This window comes from Paramacrobiotus metropolitanus, unplaced genomic scaffold (assembly GCF_019649055.1).
Source record: "Paramacrobiotus metropolitanus isolate TYO unplaced genomic scaffold, Prichtersi_v1.0 Parri_scaffold0000005, whole genome shotgun sequence".
NCBI lineage: Eukaryota > Metazoa > Tardigrada > Eutardigrada > Parachela > Macrobiotidae > Paramacrobiotus > Paramacrobiotus metropolitanus.
Genome location: NW_026570225.1, coordinates 2,216,183 through 2,233,939, shown reverse-complemented (window position 1 = coordinate 2,233,939; position 17,757 = coordinate 2,216,183). Strand labels below are relative to the sequence as shown.

Sequence of the window (17,757 nt, the reverse complement as noted above, 5' to 3'; positions counted from 1 at the left end):
TCAATATATGAAAGCGGTATCTGAACAAAAAGTTCAAAAAACACATGTGCTGTGTACAATTCACTAATTCAACTTTATTATTCTACTTCAAACATTATTTTGTCGGTAAGTATCGCTCGCGCTCGGTGCAACGATGTGGTTATTAACCACCGGTCCACCACTGGTATTTAAATTTAAACTTTACGAAGCCTGTTACGCTGTAATATCTATCTATACACCCGATGTGCTGCGATAAGCCTTCGTCAAGTGATGCACGCTCCATAGCAGAGCATGCATTTTCCACAGCAGAGCCAAAACCGAAAAAGACCGTCTGTCACGCTTTTCCAATTCCACAAGTCCAATAGTAATACCATTTTCCAGTAGCACTGGCGCTCGCGTCCGGTGCAATGTGGTTGACAACCACCACTAGTTTACAATTACGTATTAAGTTGCACTGCGTGCTTGCGCAGAACGGCGAAAGCGAAACGGTCGCGTAACCGTGTTAACCTTTGTGTTTTCAAATCTTGAAACAGCACAAATTGAGATGAGGCCTAAACATAGGGTCAGAGAAAAGAAAATGCTGTCAGACAGTTAAGCCAAAGTACAGTAAGCCTACCGGACGCGACGTAATTATGTTTGACAGCGTAAATGCCGTTGTGAAACTGGTGGTGGCACGATGTTTTTCCCTGTAATATTGATGTTTTTCCCTGTAATATTGAGCTATCTGTGTTGTACGAGTTAGTTATAGTCACTGCTATACAATATAATATTCTATCGAGTCTTTGTCTAGAGTTTTGAATTTCCTGTGTTGTCATTTTGTTTTTGCGGATATTTTTGTGTGGTAAACTGAGCCCTGCCATTCTGGTTAACGCCAGATTGGCAGGGACAAGTCCTGAGCGCTTTCACGGTCGGGTTCTGCCAGCATCCGCCACTGGAGGCTCTCTAGCACCCGTGTAACATCTCACTTCGCCATACTCATCTGGTGGATCTGATTCGCTTTGTTCATCCGTCTCTCATATCATGGAGTTGAATCGGTTCCTGAATTCATCCCGCGGAGAAGACTTCGTCGGCCCTGTTGGCGGGAAGCTCGGTATTTCTGAACGTTGTGCTCGATGTGATCTGGGGCGAGTATTAACCCCAGGCGCTTCGGCGCATTTTCGCCATTCAACCAGTGACCTAGTTGGTGCAGCGTTCGGGGATTCTGCTGTTTTTGCTTTTGGGAACGGTGAGGTTGGAAACCATGGATGTGCGCTCGGGAGCCGCGCTGACTCCGAGACCTGCCGTCGCTTGCATACGTCATTTTCGCATTCCGGATTCATGCGGCCTGAGGGTGGGGAGCCTGGAGTTTCTGGATGTTGTGCTCGATGTGATCTGGGGCGAGTATTAACCCAAAGCGCTTCGGCGCGTTTTCGCCGTTCAACCAGTGACCTAGTTGGTGCAGCGTTCGGGGGCTCTGTGTTTTCTGTTTTCGGGAACGCATGGATGTTCATTCTGGAAGCTGTCGTTTCGCTCACATTGGACCGTGGAGTGGATCTCCCGAACCCTCTGGATGGGTGGATGGGACGTGGAGGTGTAAATTCGGAGTCTCTGTGTGTCATGCCCGATGGGATCTGGGGCGAGTATTACCCCAAAGCGCTTCGGCGCGTTTTCGCCATTCAACCAGTGATCTAGTTGGTGTGGCGTGTGGAGATTCTGAGTTTTATGCTGATATTGTTTTGTCTGACTGTCTTTATTGTTCGGTAGATTTACGAATGTTACACGTTGTCTTTGTCGTGCTATCATCGTACTTCACTGTACTTGTACTGTTGCTGAATTGAGCTATTGTTTCATGATTGGGCCCATCAGCGATCCTTTATACTTTATTTTTTGTCCTGGACTAGTTGCGTCAGGAAATCACAACTTGGTAACTGGTAAGCTGTAGTAAGGTATACAACCTTACAGTAACTACAGTACCTGCCAGATTTCGCTAAAAATTTCATCACATCGGCTGAAATAGTAAATTTCTGGGTTCACGGATATGTTATTTTGAGGTTCCTCATAGGCTCGAACACTGAAGCAGCCGCAGGCGAAGGCTAGAACACGGAACGGGTTTCGGGACCCTAAGGCCTTACTCAAGTAAGCACTAAGCAGATTCGACCACTGGCGACGATTACAACAGTAAAATGTTTTTTAACCTTCATTAGTTTGGTTTCGCACGCTTTTAAATTAATTAATCAGTTGTACAATATTCTACATGGAAAGGTTTACGATATAATAAATGGATTCGTAACCATTATTGAGTTATTCAAATAAGAATATAAGAGTACCTGTAATTTTTCTAACGTTTTATTAAAAAAAGTGCCCAAGTTACCAACTACAATACATAACCGTCTTGTAACAAGACGGTTATGTATTGTACTTGGTAACTTGGGCACTTTTTTTAACAAAACGTTAAAAATAACAGGTACTTAACTAATAACATATATTATATAGATAGAAGTATTACTAGTACATCCTTATAATTACTTTCTAGTCTTATCTGTGGCAAAACCGTACAGTTTCTTATAAACTCACTCAGAACGTCGGAAGTAAGTTTACCGTTTAGCAGTATTATTTTTTCTTATGGACTTCAAAACCGTTCTCTAATCATGTTTATCCGAATTACTCGCTGCTGTACGCACTGCAAAGCGAAATACAGTAAAATCTGTGTACATTGAACACCTACGGTTCCTTCAAAAGTGTTCAAAGTAGACGAGTGTTCAATATTCGCAGTAGCTGCCCCCGGGTGAACCAACTTGGGGGGCCCCCCAGGGGCAGCAAGACAGACCCCCAAAGGCAGCTATCGGGGGTACATCCCCCTGTTGTGCATAGTCTTTTCAAAGGATAAGCTTATACTGCAAAGTAAATAAGTACAGTAATCTCAAAGCAATTGCGCCCAGTTGCGCCCAACTATTGAAACCTTTAACGCCATCTCGATGCGAAAACATTGTAGATCAACGAAACAGAGTCAGCTGTATGATGGTGGATCTAGGAAGAATCCACGGACAGAGACAGAAACGGAATCTATCCTGCAGAGTGAGCAGTGTTGTATACTACGAGTTATGCGGAAACGCAAGACACCCGACAATCAACTGCACACTTTATATCCCATTCACATAGCACTACAGATGCTCCCGGCTCCCGCAGCAGAATGCTGCGGGGCTAAAAAGAACAGCAAGTTACTCAGACGACGATGGCTAGCAACTGAAGAATCTACCAGACCGAAGATCTGGCAGATGGAGAAAATCACTATCGAAAAACAGCAAAACAACTTAGCACCCGCACCAGTGCGGGTGTGCGGGGAGGCAACTCCTCCTCACAGCTGTTTAGATGACAAACTGCAATGTTGTGTGAAAACAAGCGAAAAATGCGCATTTTAAAACGGTATTGTTCAAAGTTATTCTCTCTCTGCCGTCTTTCTCACATACCGGAGCCGGATTTTTTGCCTTTGTTCAAACTGAACAGCGTCATTTTATTAGTGCGGTTCCGAGTAAAGCGTTCAATGTTCACTTTATAGTTTACACAGATGTTCAATATTCGCGGTGGCCCCCCTATGTTATACGAGTAGTCTACGAGACGCGCCGGTTCCTAGGCGCGAGCGTTCAATGTAAAGCCGTGTTGTGTTCAATGTTCGCAGATGTTCAATCTCACAGATTTTACTGTACGCCGTACTGTAAGAGTACTTCAGTTATCTGTATCTAGAACAGCGCACCGATCAGAGAATTTGAGTGTTTTTCATCATGCAACAAGCTGCGAAGGATCCGTATCGAATGGCTGCATTTTTTATCACTTTTTCAAGTCGTGTTGGCGCTATATTCAGCTCTCGTCACGCGTGTTGATTTTTCTTTATTAATTTTCTCTTTGCGTGTACTGTGTACAGTAGTTTCTGCTCCAGCTCTCAGTACTCGTATCGCAAATCGCAGCATATTGCTGCGATCAGAATATTCGAATTCGATTTCTTATTCTTCAATTCATCGCGAAGCATCGGTCACGCAGTAGCTTGTCTCCGTATTTTTCGTTTATCTTCCGAGAATTAGGCTTACGGTTAATGAAGTTCGTATTTGTTAAATTTCTTTTGCATTCGTTGTTCGGTTTCCAGTTTCCACTCGCATTCGTTGTCGCACTAGTTAACTCAGATTTTGCCTCTTGAATTGAAAGTACTGTACACGTAATAGTGATTCAAGAAGCAAAATTTAATAGGTGTATTTTCATGTTTCATTACAGTACTAGTACTTAGTCTTTTTCGGCACTTTCCACTGCTTGGAAAAGTGTTTATCTGTGCATACACGATACAGGATACTGCAGTATATTCTGGATGAATGATGAAAATTAATAATGCAGCCAGTTTCGCCGCACTGTTAATCTGTGTTGTACAGTACTAGTAGCCGGTACTAGTACAACTGCCCGTAAGCTAACTTGTAAGCTCACCATCAGTATGCTGAATACAGTATGTCAAATTCTGACAAACACCATGAAAATAATGAGAAATGTTTTTTTTTACGATTTAAAAGCAGTAACCGATTCGACACTTATACACATCATACGAACTTATCATTCGACACTTATTTCACATCGTACGAACAATTCTGTTTTAATGTTGGGATTATAATTAGTCGGCTGCAGACTCGGCTGGCATGCTTTTACTTTTTACAAAAATATGGATGCAGTATATGTAACAGAACGCACACGTGACACGGTACCCGTGGCATTAGGACATACTGTACCATGTTTTTCACGAAATGTCTCCACTACTGACTGTGAACAATATGTTCAAAATTGAAGTTTCCATTCGATGCACCATTTCTGAAGAATAACGTGCAGTTTCTGTTGATCTTGTTTTTTTCCATTAGATCTGGCGTTGATGTAAAATGCCAGTGCACTGAGTGCCGCGCTCCTACTTTATTAGGTGTTTTACCGTGTTTAGTAGTGTTGTGCTACTAAATAAAATTAAATAACGGCCATTTACTTAGTAAAAGTCCGCCTAATATTAAAAGTTTAGCAAATAGTACAGTAAGTGCATAAAAAATAATGATAAATAAACTCGATAAATGCAACCATTTTCGGTGCATAACAAATTCGTCTGCAGTGTTCTGTTGCACCTCCAAACTAATGTAGTTAAAAAATTTAACGCTAAATTAAATTTATTAAATTTACTTTAATTTAGTAAGTAAATGTCCTTTGAAAAATTAAAATAGTAAGTAAAAGTAAGTAAAAGTCCTGAAAAATTGTCATTAGTTAGTAAAAGTAAGTAAATCTCCAAAAGCAGATAGTAAAAATAGTAAATATATTGGCAGGGACTTTTACTACCCAACACTAGTGTTTAGTGATACTCAATATACTGTTTAATTATAGACTTATAGTATACAAATAATGTGATACTGTTGTACAACCAGTACCGTGTACGGTACGGGCTAAATTAAATGAAATACGGCTACTTTGTAAATTTTCTGGTCCAAATACTCGTACTACAATGCATACCTAACCCGCTAACCGCTGATATTCTGTCTTATCACTTGACTAATCAATGATATTATCAATCACATGGAATCGCTCACACCGTACTTTAGATTCCCGTGCTAAAATGATGCAACTATTTACTTTGTTACCTCCACTTTTCAATTTTGACGGAATTTGCATTATTTCTCACCGGCTCTCCAGATGATTTTTTGCGCTAATAAATGCTTTGAAATTCACTGTACTCGTGCTACAGAGGCTGTTTTTACAGGTTCATTCTCAAGGCACCGATTTGCTTGAGAAATTGTCGATTACAGTTGGTGTTCCCAGTAAACGCACAGCCTAAACGCATACCAGTATGACTCCTCAACTGGAACTGTCATCTCTGCAACAGCGATCTCGTAGCGGCGTCGTACCTTTGTCCGAAGTTAATCAGAATCAGATAGCCTCAAATGCACCAGCCTCTCCCATCCCCACTCGATTTCAGCCGTATCCGGCTCGTCGGGATCCTGGTATGCGACAGCTCCTGCAAGCTCATCTCGGCGCATCGGGCGCTCATGCAGCGGTAGATCTGTCCATGTCGACTGGCCCGGCATCCTGCCTGGACAGAGATCAGGTCGTTCTACCGTGGACAGTCGGTAAATACGTGTTCACAGATGTGCTCCTAAACGAGACGGATTGGTTTGCGGGGAAAGATACCGAAAATAACCGGAGAATTATCTGCAAGGTGAGATGGCATGCTGTGATTTATTCACTAATGTATGGAACCTTGCTGTATTGATGCTGTTTTATTACTGTACCGCGCGGTTTATTCTGAACATCGGTCAGGTATCGAGGACACCTGTTCCTTTTGCAGATCATGCCCAGTGGATCATCTCGCAGTGGGGATTTAATGTTAGCGCACACCCTCATGAGGGATGTTAGCAGTATTAATGGTATCGTTGATGTGGTCCGCGTTGCGCTATCAAGCGCACTCCCAGCAGCCAAATTATGCTCGCCCGTGCCCGCCGATTATTCGAGCTCTGTGCTCCTGGATTGCTTTATCTATCGTGATGTTGATCGGATGCGTCTTCAGGATTACATTCAGTCCAAGGCACACTTGAGTGAACCGGAAGCACGGCATCTTTTCCGTCAAGTGGTCAATCTGCTGCTTCAGTGTCACAATAAGGGTATTTTCCTTAAGGATATGAAACTGCGGCGGGTTTTTGTGGATCCTATGCGTGATAAGTAGGTTACGAAGGAAATGATATTATGGTTCGCATTCTTCCTGCTTTTGTTGCATCCCATATGGATGCATTCAAGTAAAAGGGATGATCAAGAAGAAGTGGAATATTGCTTTAGTCGCATTTTCTGTTTGACGCTTTGCTAAACTGCTCGAGTATGTACTATGTATTAAGGTGAACCACATCCAGTAATTTGTGGCTTTCCTTATAGTACTCAGATATTCCTGATGAGCTTGGACAATTGTATGGTGCTTCCCAGTGGTGATCAAACAGACACAGGGCGTGCCAGCCGAAACACGAATGTTCTCAAGAAGGATATTTGGGCGCTAGGAATAATTTTGTTTGCCATGGTGGCCGGACGGTATCCGTTCTATGACACGGATGTACGACGTTTGATACAGCGCGTTAATTCGGCAGATTTTGGACCATTACCAAGTAGTTTTTCGTCAGATCTGAAGAATTTACTGCGAGTTCTGTTGCATGTCAAAGCAGCTCGTCGACCAACGTGTGCCATGATCCTGGAGCACCAGTGGTTGAATATGACGAACGTTATCGAGAGCGATCGTGCAGACACATTATTAGTGACGTTGCGCAAACGCGCTTCTGGTGGCAGTTGCTGGTCGCTCGTCGCTTTTATCCAGTCTGTGCTCTGTCTATCAGAGATAGAGCGCAGACTGGATAAAAGCGACGAGCGACAAGCAACTGCCACCAGAAGCGCGCTGCGCAACGTCACGTCGCGTAGCGTGCCTGGATCATAGAGATGCGTTGTATGTATTCTTCTAGTTTATGTTTTCTTCTGACATTATTTTTTGTACCAGAGGTACTGCTTTTAATTTTTTTGCACAGTTTTGTTTTTAATGTGATAATGCACATTGCACATTCGTGTTTGTAAGTTTGCCATCTGCTAACACGGAGTAGCGCTTGTTGCGTTTAATATTGGTACCGCTTTGGCTTGGGTTATAGATCGTTGGGTGTGGGAGATTTATGCAAGTTGGTGTTGTTGGTTTTCGGCCTCATGTTGCCTTCTTTGTGCATTGTGATTATTAGACTTACCTTTGTGGTTTCTGTACAGTATTATGGCGATGAAAATGTGCATAAAATGTTGATTTCCGTTGTGTGTCTGCACAAGATTTGTAAGTTCCTTAACAAAATGACGTGACAGAGATTCGCAGTATTTCGTACAAATGAATTTTAATCTAGATTCAGATTCACTAGTTACAAGCGTTAGACTCCAATATCGTGAAAACAGAATAGGTGTTTGACTTTTACAGATATACAAAGGACATTCCATAAGTAAGTTTTCCTGCTTTGCCTCCCGACCATTTGAACTAACACACATGTGAACTATTTTTTATTGTTAGGCATTATGTAAACTAATCAGGAAAAAAAAGAATCATAAGTTTCGATGAGGAAGAGAATAACCGAAAAATGGAATGGCTGTGCCACTTTTGCAGAGCTTACACTACTCGTAGCCTTTTTTTAACATGGTTTTTTTCTCACTTCCACTCCGGAATTGCTTTTGTCGCTAGTGTCAACTGCAAATAGTGTCCGTAATATTACTTACAGTGATTGCAAAACATTTCGAAAAGCTAACAGATTTATGAAAACTTGATTCGTTTACAAAACACTGATTTCTTCCTTTACCAGTCTTTCCGAATCTGTGAATGCGCGCGGTATCCGTTGCGCCCATAAAAAACACTTTCTATGACAATTGCTGCCCACCGTAGAAACCGAATAACTTCTAAATACACCGACGACAATAAAATTAATTATTTTCAAGAATTTTTCACTTTTTCACGGTCCGTATGCTGCACTGCATTCGGTTTCTTGCACCAAGGCCCAAACAATTCCTATTTTCCTGAGAAAGCCCTATTTTCGACAAAGTCACAATCTACTAGAATATCGACAAAGTGACAAAGCCATTTAATCCATCATCCTTCGAAACGCGTCACTTGCATACTACTACAGTAATTTCATTGAAATTTCAAAGTACAATGACGTCACAATAAGTACCTATTCGTAGTTCATTATGACCCATCCCGACATCGACGCCCTCCGTACAATACAGCTATGAGCTATGTACATATTGTATAAACCACTTTTATTTTAATAAAATTTGTACATCTCTGTGCTGTTTAGTCACCGAATAGCTTCGGATTGAATCAATGTAGGAATGTCAAATGCGCCACTTTGTTGCAAGCGTGAGCACGAAACAGACACAATATTAATGTCAAATCACCTGCGGCGCACTAAATGACTAAAAGAGCAGAGCGACAGGAAGTGCAGAGAAGTTGTTTGTTTGTTGTTTTTGTTCGCTACCATTGTTTAGGAAACCGAGCATCCAAGACCAACAATAACTCAACATGGTTAGTATCGATTCGCGTATTATGTTGCGACAGACAAAAAACTACAAGAATCAAAACCCAAAGTCTGTGTTTCTGAATATAAATTTATCTTCTTATGACCATTCTGTAAATATAATACAAATATGTATCTATTTCGCACTACTCATACTGATATCTACGTACCGAGACTACTGACTTCTGATGAGGTGCACTCGATTAAGTACTATATACAATAATTTTATTCGCCGCCTCTGTCGATTGATGCTTAATGAGTGATTGTTTCCGAAGCTGTTGTGAAATTTTTTGTGAAGAGATAAACTGGCACTAAAATCTGCAAAAGTACTGTAATTATTATTACTGTAGGATGATCAGCTCAATTATGGATGATATCGAAAACAGAACATAGCCTGCCAAAATTCAGAAATTTGCAATTGTTTCATTACTGTATATTGTGATGTTTTTGTGTGTCCTGCACTATATTTCCAAATGTCGTCGTTGCTAACATTACCAAATCTGATGTTAGTATGGTGTGCGAAATCCGATATATCGGTGCATTTAATTGTTAGATAACGCTCGCCAGACGGTTGTAATCGAGATCGTGCCACGGGTTAGCTTTTTATTGTGGACATAATGGTTTCGTTTGCGGCAGTGGTAAAGCCATACCGACTGCACTTAATAATCCACGCCTAACGCATTAGATTGACAATGTAGAATTTCATATAGGTATCACGAGACTGTGACAAAGTAGAATCCAGAACACAGCTCAGCTGCGCTTCATAGCGTTGCAAAGATTGCAAGAACATATAGATCACCACCATCCACCTGGGATGTCCTGATTCTCATCTTCAGCCGATTCACCTGATCATCCAACCCGAGGATTGTAGCAGGACGTTTTTCTGATGGTCCCGTGTTGCTGTGGTTAGCTTCGATCCCTTGGAGGTATGCACGTGGTGTGGGTCGAATGCTTATCTCATTCATACCCGCGCCGGGCGCCCCATCAATGCAATCATCTCTGTTGACCTTCAGAATCGCATTACTCAACCTGTCGCATATATTTTCTTCCAATGTCAGTGTAATATCTAGCAGTCGAAGCAAATTACTGCAAAAATAACAAACAAGACCAATTAGCTTATTGTATCTGTATTAAGCCTCTTTGACCTATCCTGACAATAGTGTAACGATGTGAACTGACAGTAAGGAGTCAGGAGTCTAACTGACTGCTGTCTGCGGACATCGAGTACAACTCTTTCACGAGATTCGTAATAACATAAACACAGGTGGCAGACAGTTTGTAGATCGCTACCTACTACGCGTACAAACCTTCCAAGAAGTTTGAAGATGACATTATCTCAGAACATACGGAATGTTATTGGTTTAAAGAAGAGATATTATGGTTTAAACATTGAAGAGAAAACACAGAAAGGACAGAAACAATTCAAGAAAATGTTCATAATACTGGTTAACAACGTACCGCCACTACTAAACAACGTGATATTCCATGTACTGTAGTAAGTACTAGGGTAGTAATATAAATGCTGGTACTAAATATCGGTGCCAGGATTTCGGTCCCTCTCCTTCCCGGCCGATGATCTCAACTTCTAACTACCCAGTTTTGATGTTTTAATAGTAACTTAATGCTATCAATGTTACCGGTGATCTGCAGCTGTTGGTTGACTTTTTGCCAACTTGATTTTGTGAGATCCAGTGGTCAATCATAAGCTTGTTACCATGGTATCATAAGACTGACATAGATACTGTAGTTTTGTTAAGTAATTGACACCAAATGGCTTGGTGCTTGTTTTGATTTGGTAAGTAAGCATTTGACAAGCACTCGGCTCCGGCGATCATAGACAAACATCAATACCCAAAGTCTAAAGTAGCTCCAGAAAATTCTGTGATCACCTTTTCTATAGATATCGAAAAACACAGAGCCGGAGTTTGCTCGCCAGCATGTGCAAGTACAGGTACCGAGGCCTTGGAAGTGAGTTGAAACAAATAAACTGCCACACCAATATCAAACTTAGGGAAAAATGCCCTACTGACAGCTTATACTGTAGTTGCTGCTTACCCGTAGTGTTCGTACAAAAATACGCAATACGCAACAAAAGAATGTATTCGTACAGTAAATTTGCATACTACAGAATCTGATATAATCTATAGCAGTTGCATAAACTAAGATTTTTATGCGGTTTAACCAAACGATTTCACAAACATAAAACGGTGGAACAAATTGCACCTCGAAAAACTGTGAACGAAACTAAAAAATTTAAATAGTATAAACTGCTAAGGATTTACGATGTATGCTAGAAATTTAAATATACTTGCCTGGTGCAGGAAAACACCTTTATACCCGCTACATTTAATTTATGTAACTTTGACTGTGAGATGCAAAATCACGTTTGCGTCGATCCCGATCATTCCATAGAAATACGCACTGTAATACTAGTATAGAAGCAAATTAACAGCTGTAAAAAATATGGGCTTTTTTCTTGTAGACTGTGTATATATATAAAGGTAGGTGTAGCGATTTTTGAACTGATTCAATCCATGCAATCGTATTAGCAAGTGCTAGCTGCAACTTGCAAGTGCGTAGAAACCACGAAAATCGATGAAAATGCGAACACACGGAAAATTCAATTGACCTTACTGTCATCCAAAGCCACTCTGTCTAGACTAACGCATGCACTGGTATACATGCGGCATATTACGCGCCAATAACGATCAGAAAAGCCGGCTACGATTCCAGCCAGTAAAAAACAGTGCTGTAATCATTGGGTCCTTGGTTGTACGCGGCCGCACCAATTCCCATTTACTAGCGGCAGTTGTATTTATTGTGCGCATTGGCCGTTCAGTATACCATTTCGCCGGCATCCGCTGTTGCTGGCAGCTCCTCAGGAATCAACAGCCGCGTGCGTTTTCTAGTAAGCTTTGAGAATTTACACTTTAACCGTTTAATGTGCGTCGAGCAGCTATAACAATTATTATACTCATACAATTGTGTGATCATGTTTTTTTGTACCATTTCGCTACCTTAACATGGTGTCATATCAGAAACAGTTTTGTAGTACAACATAAGCGCTGTAACAGTGTTATTTTATCAAAGTTATTTACTCTCACTCATGATTTGTTGTTTATCCCGTGACTTAAATAAGAGGAAACTGTGTTGTAGCACGCTTGGGGAATCTGGGATTGACTGGGATACGAGTATTCACACTTCGAATGCCGACGTCCACCGGCCGACTCAAGTGGCCTGATGTGATAGAGCTGTCGTCTGGACGGAGAGTGTTGTGCGAACGTTGGACGACCGGCGCTGCTAGCTTAAAAAGATTGTGGGACCTATCTTGCGCGTAAGTGTAACATAAAAACACTTTGAACAAATTTGTTGCGTTGCTGCGAGGATGTATAAAACGACTTGCGGCGATATCTGAAATTATCAATCTATCAGCAAAATATCACGGAATCTGTCCTTAAGGCGCTGAAAGCAGGTTAATAGCATACTTTTAAGTTTAGGCTATAAAATTATTAAAATTGTTTCTAAATATGTGACAGAAATTAGGAACTTGGTGCAAATCTCATGCATGTTATTGCACCATCTACAAGTCTCTGCATACGTTAACACGTGCCCGGTACAATACCGATGACTTGTGCGCTACGTGTACTATACATACTTATGTACCTGCACCGCATACTCGGTAGCGCTCTAGTGGAGATAAATCGTGCAATTAAAATGCTAACTATGCATATGTTTATTTACTGTATCAGCCAAGTTAAAGTGTTATATTCCAATGTAATTGTAATACGATATCACCTTGAGACTTGAAGTAAGCACCATATACCGCTAACCGTCGCTGGTAAGACAAAACTGGAAAATTAATAATGCAAACTCAGCGTTGTTACAAATACATAAATGTTAATTGATCGAGACACTGTGATTTTATGCTACTGTATTTGTTGGCACTGATCAGAACGGCAGTGGTAGTTTTCCAGAGTTTAGACCTAAGTCGTGTCATTCTAAAACTGGAGCAGCGGTGCATGTTCCCACAAAACACCTACTGCTGACTGCTGTGCATTACTGCGTTTACACAACAATGTCGGACCATTGAACAAATCATCATGGATTTCCCGTAGTAGTACAGCTAGCTACTCGTTTGTTACATACTTACATTTACTCGTACTAGTATTAATGATACAATACTTTTTCAGTATAACAATTATTTAATCATAAAATTTTGCCATTAAGTCTTAAGATAATGTGTTCACAATATAGATCAAGCGACGCCGCACATCTTATAGATATTCATCAGGATAATGTTATCTTTCATTTCACCTGCTTCATAATTTGACTGACCCATGTCAGAGTGGTCTCCAAACTATTCGAAAGATTCACTGCAGTCATATTTATGGCAGTTGCAACTGGACTCTATAGTTATCGTTGACGAGCCAAAATGTCTCATGTGGGAACGATAAAGGTGTCGTTCGCCAGCTACTAAAGCGTGCAAAGCAGGTGTTTAATGAAAAAAACTACTTCAGGGCAGCGAAAGTTGCCGCCATGCGAACGACTGTTTTTGAGAGCATTTTCACAAATCATCTCCATAAAATTCATAAATTTGCAATTGGTCAGCTGCACTCTTTCGGAAGCTGTATAATACAATTGAAATTGTGAAATTGGGTTTTATGCACAAGCGGTTTTTGAAATGGACCTTTGCAAGTCTGCTTCATTACCTGGCCTGTGGGAATTGATTTCATACCGGAAAATTGGTGGTTTAATCCATTTGACACGTTTGATGTGGGGGTACACTCGTTTACAGCACTTGCCTCTATTATAAGATTACCTGCTTGCAAAGTTTTTAGACCTCCCTATGGATGTTGCGTTTGTGTGCCGGCTATAGATTGGCTGGATGTCTTTGGATCTGCATCACGGCAGACCTAGCGGGAATTCCTTAAACAAAGCCTTTGAAAACGTTTTAATAAAATTAGGACACGCTTAAAGCAGTATTATATCCGCTAATTCCAAGCCTTACAGTACTGTTCACACATGCCGCTTTACCACCTGATCACATTGCCTTTATGATATTCTTATTATCGGAAGCTTACCCAGACTTGGAATACGCAAATTAGAGATTCCAAGTTTAAGGACTGTATACAGACCATTACAGCAATTCGTAAATGTATTACGAGTACTATTTGGTGTCCACAACAGTCTGTATGCTGTACAGTAATGCGTGCAATAAGAAAGAATTGGAAAAACACAGTAAAACATTCACGTAAATTAACGGGAAAACCACTATATGTAGTTATATCTATATATCCCAATCTACATATTATCTGAGATACCTAGCGGAAGTTTTTTTACCATCCCTATTCGGCAATTATGCGTAGCCTGACTAGGGAGCTATGATTTCCGGTATTTTACGAGTGTCTAATTTGAACTTATCCAACAATTAAGGATGCACACACAGGTACATAATTACTCGTAGCTTCGAGGAATATGATTTATGAGTTTTTCCCTGCTGCTGCGGCATTCCTTCTGATCGGCGTCTGAGGTCCGCATCCGTTTTATATATAGGGATATAGGTTCGTATAATACTTATTATATATAGTAATATATAGCAGAAGCACATATGTTATATAGTTCTATACATACCTAGGTATTAACTGACGCAGTTTCCCATCATACTCCTCCATTGCCAAGAGCCCGGTTGCTCCCAATTTAGAAAAGTGATATTTATGGAATATAAATCCTTTTTAATAAAATACGTAATATGACGCACGACCAAAAGTGATAGTGTATAATTGAAAACACCCACGTGCAAGTAAACATCCGTATGATAGCATCAGATCACAGCATCTGTTCTTATTACTGAAATCAGCGAACAACTTCGCAATAGTCTACATGTAATTGTGAACAGAACATAAACCACAATGGAAATTCTATCCCTTCCCGATAAGCGCAGCAACAATATTATAATGTTGCAAAAATGTAAAGAATTTGTCAGCATTTTACTTTCCCGCGCTAGTATCGGGCAGTACTGCCGAACCCAAATTAATCCTTCGTGTTAACTTTCAGTTTGCTACTAGTTGCACTAAATACAAAGTACTTTTAGAACCAATGACTGGACGAAAAAATAAAAGGCACAAGGAAACGGCCTCGTCGGCCCGACGTGCAGTACAGTGTCCAACGTGTCTCAAAATGTATTCCAGCAAGAAGTCATTAAAGATTCATGATCGTATCCACACTGGCTATAAGCCACACTGGTCAGTAAAGCAAGAAGCGGCCGATATTGCATGTAGTGTTTTCAAACAACCGGGTGTCAGTTAAGGATGCTTTATAAGGCGTTGTCTTGCAGTTGTTTTTTATGCCCCAAGAAATTTTCCCAGGCTAACGTCCTGAAGGCCCACATAAACGCGCATCTTGGACGCCGCGATTACGTCTGTCCGGTCTGCTCAAAAGCGTTCGTTCAGTCCGCCCATTTGCGGACTCATCAAAATACGCATTTGAAGAACAAAAATCACCAATGCTCACAATGCTTGAGCAAGTTTTCCTCGAAAGGTGAGATGACACGCGAATACATTTAATAATTAGTGTGTGATGACGAAAGATCTACGTAGAAGAGAGTCGTCGTACCTAGTATGACCGGTCTCTAACACTATTTGTTTACATTAATAAATTAATAACATCAGTGGTATTATCAAGATAAAAAATGCCTTTTCTTGAATAGTCGAAGAAATCAAGGTTCCGCACAATCAAATTTTTGGATTTATTACAGAATGCTTTGCGGTTTGCGCGGCTTTGCATGCGTAAATTTTGATATAGAATTCGTGAATTAGAGGCTAATTCTTGTTTAGAGTCTGTAGCCGACGTTTTTGAATATCGAATGGAGATATCTTGTATTCAAACAGAACCAGAGCTCTTAGCGTACTTACTTCAATTTTTTAACAACCAAAACAATACTATTGCTGTAGCAGTCATATAATAACGAAACTGGCATACATTATAAACGGCCGTCACGTATACCATTAAGTTGGTTGTCGAAATTAGAAAATATTTTATTTTGCATAGCTGCTCGGGATCGTCATGAGCATAGGCATACCGGCGTCAAACCGTATCCTTGTCAGTTCTGTCAGAAGTCTTTCTCCCGTCGGGAAAGTCAAATACAACACAGATGTCTGCAACGCCGAAATATTGGGAGTACTGCGCGTAAGCGTACGAAATCGAAGAATAGGCGAAGCTTTTTGCAATCTAATAGTGGAGGGGTGCGTTGCCACACAGCTGCAGTTGGATGCCAAATTAAAACTGAAATTGAGCCCGGCGACCCCGAAATGCCCGGACCACTTCCGGTGGTTTGTCCGCCTGAAGATGATCAGGCCAACGAGGCGGTTATTGCAAATCCTGTGAAACAGGAAGAGGAAGAGGTAACCACTGAATACGACGAGAATGTCACCGAACAGGTGCTGGCCGATAATTTCGGTGCAATTAGCAAAATTAATATTACACGATTTCCTGGTTTTCTACTGTAGGTTCTAAATGGCCTGATTAAGCAGGAGCAGAATGATTTCGAGCCGTTTGAGGCTGGCGATCCAATGGATTTTGTTTGGGATGAGCAAGGCTTTTTGAACATGCTGGACCTGCTGTATTAGGCATGGTCAGTTGCGCTTGTGCGTTGTTGTGCACGTGCATTGTTTGCGGATCGCAATGGAGTGACTGAAATGTTGGAATCACAACGCCGGAAGTGTTGTTCGCACAATGCTGAAGGTGGTTGTAATTATGATTCGAGGAATGTGATAGAGAAAGGTTTTGCTTTTTGTACGCAGTTGATGGTATTATTTGATTTTGTTATACGTTGCTCCCTTTTCTACGGTAGAAACTTTTACTTGTTGGCTTTGCATTTTTTTGTTGTGCTGCACGGAATTGGTTTTTCTCCAGTACTGTATGTACCAATGATTGCAAAATCCGTGGTAAACAGTTATGACACGTCGACGGAGGACTACATTACATGATTTGTTTATCTTGAACTGCTGCCGTACTTTTGTGTCCAAATTCCTTATAATCTTCGAAGAAAGTACGGGTATCAGTGTACGGATAGTAGAAAAGCCCGATCGCCTTTCGATGTGCAGTGGCTTTCAATCAGGATTTAACATCGGTTCTTGTTCGTCAGTTGTCAAAGCGATATTTTGCGTCCAAAACCACTCATTACAGTAACTGTAGTTGTGACTTGGAAGAGCACTATTACTCTGAAAAAGGGTGCATGCACTGCTGCATAGCTGGACATCCGTCAGACTTGGATGACTACAGGTGATCCCTAAAATATTCTCACTTAACATGGCGGAATTGGTTTTTGGCTGCATATTACCACTGTGCACTGCATCAACTTATACTCATGCACAACGGAAACTGGGCACAGTCGAGGAAGTATTAAAGTATAATTTACATAGTTATCAAAGTATTACGGAATCAAAATACGGAAATAAGCATCCGCGGTGCGTCTGATTTTAGGCTGGAACCTTCCCAGTTCCAATTTATCCAACACGGAGTTGCCGTGCCGAACAGAAACGGCTCAAATCGTTTTATTTTTCACCTTCTGTTCAATTTTATATCGATAAAGTACATTATTTCAGCCCAAAGAAACCCGTATTAAGTATGTAGGAAGAAACACCAGTTCCGTGACCTCAGTCTGCATTTTTACGGTTTTCTGCCGTTTTCACCTCACGCTTTACCGCGCGTTTTCACCTCCGTGTAC

The 17,757-nt window shown here is 41.0% G+C and overlaps 2 protein-coding genes across 4 annotated transcripts; both read left to right on the top strand.

The window, feature by feature from the left end:
• The first annotated feature begins 716 nt into the window (after positions 1-716).
• On the top strand, positions 717-7,835 carry LOC129581364 (calcium/calmodulin-dependent protein kinase type 1B-like). Of its 3 annotated transcripts, none has more exons than XM_055472378.1 (5): positions 717-1,882; positions 2,021-2,094; positions 5,723-6,178; positions 6,308-6,678; positions 6,886-7,835. In XM_055472378.1, exons 3-5 carry the CDS (start codon positions 5,810-5,812, stop codon positions 7,430-7,432), a joined length of 1,287 nt encoding a protein of 428 aa, XP_055328353.1. In that variant the 5' UTR covers positions 717-1,882; positions 2,021-2,094; positions 5,723-5,809; the 3' UTR covers positions 7,433-7,835. The 3 variants fall into 3 exon arrangements, with proteins under 3 accessions (XP_055328353.1, XP_055328351.1, XP_055328352.1); XM_055472376.1 differs by having other exon boundaries at positions 717-1,889; XM_055472377.1 differs by having other exon boundaries at positions 717-1,889; positions 2,010-2,094.
• Positions 7,836-11,702: 3,867 nt separating this feature from the next.
• LOC129581370 (zinc finger protein 431-like) lies at positions 11,703-16,997 on the top strand. The gene is made up of 5 exons (XM_055472387.1): positions 11,703-11,940; positions 12,189-12,366; positions 15,367-15,569; positions 16,080-16,468; positions 16,538-16,997. The coding sequence occupies exons 2-5, from the start codon at positions 12,239-12,241 to the stop codon at positions 16,655-16,657; spliced, it is 840 nt and encodes a 279-aa protein (XP_055328362.1). The 5' UTR covers positions 11,703-11,940; positions 12,189-12,238; the 3' UTR covers positions 16,658-16,997.
• Positions 16,998-17,757: the final 760 nt, after the last annotated feature.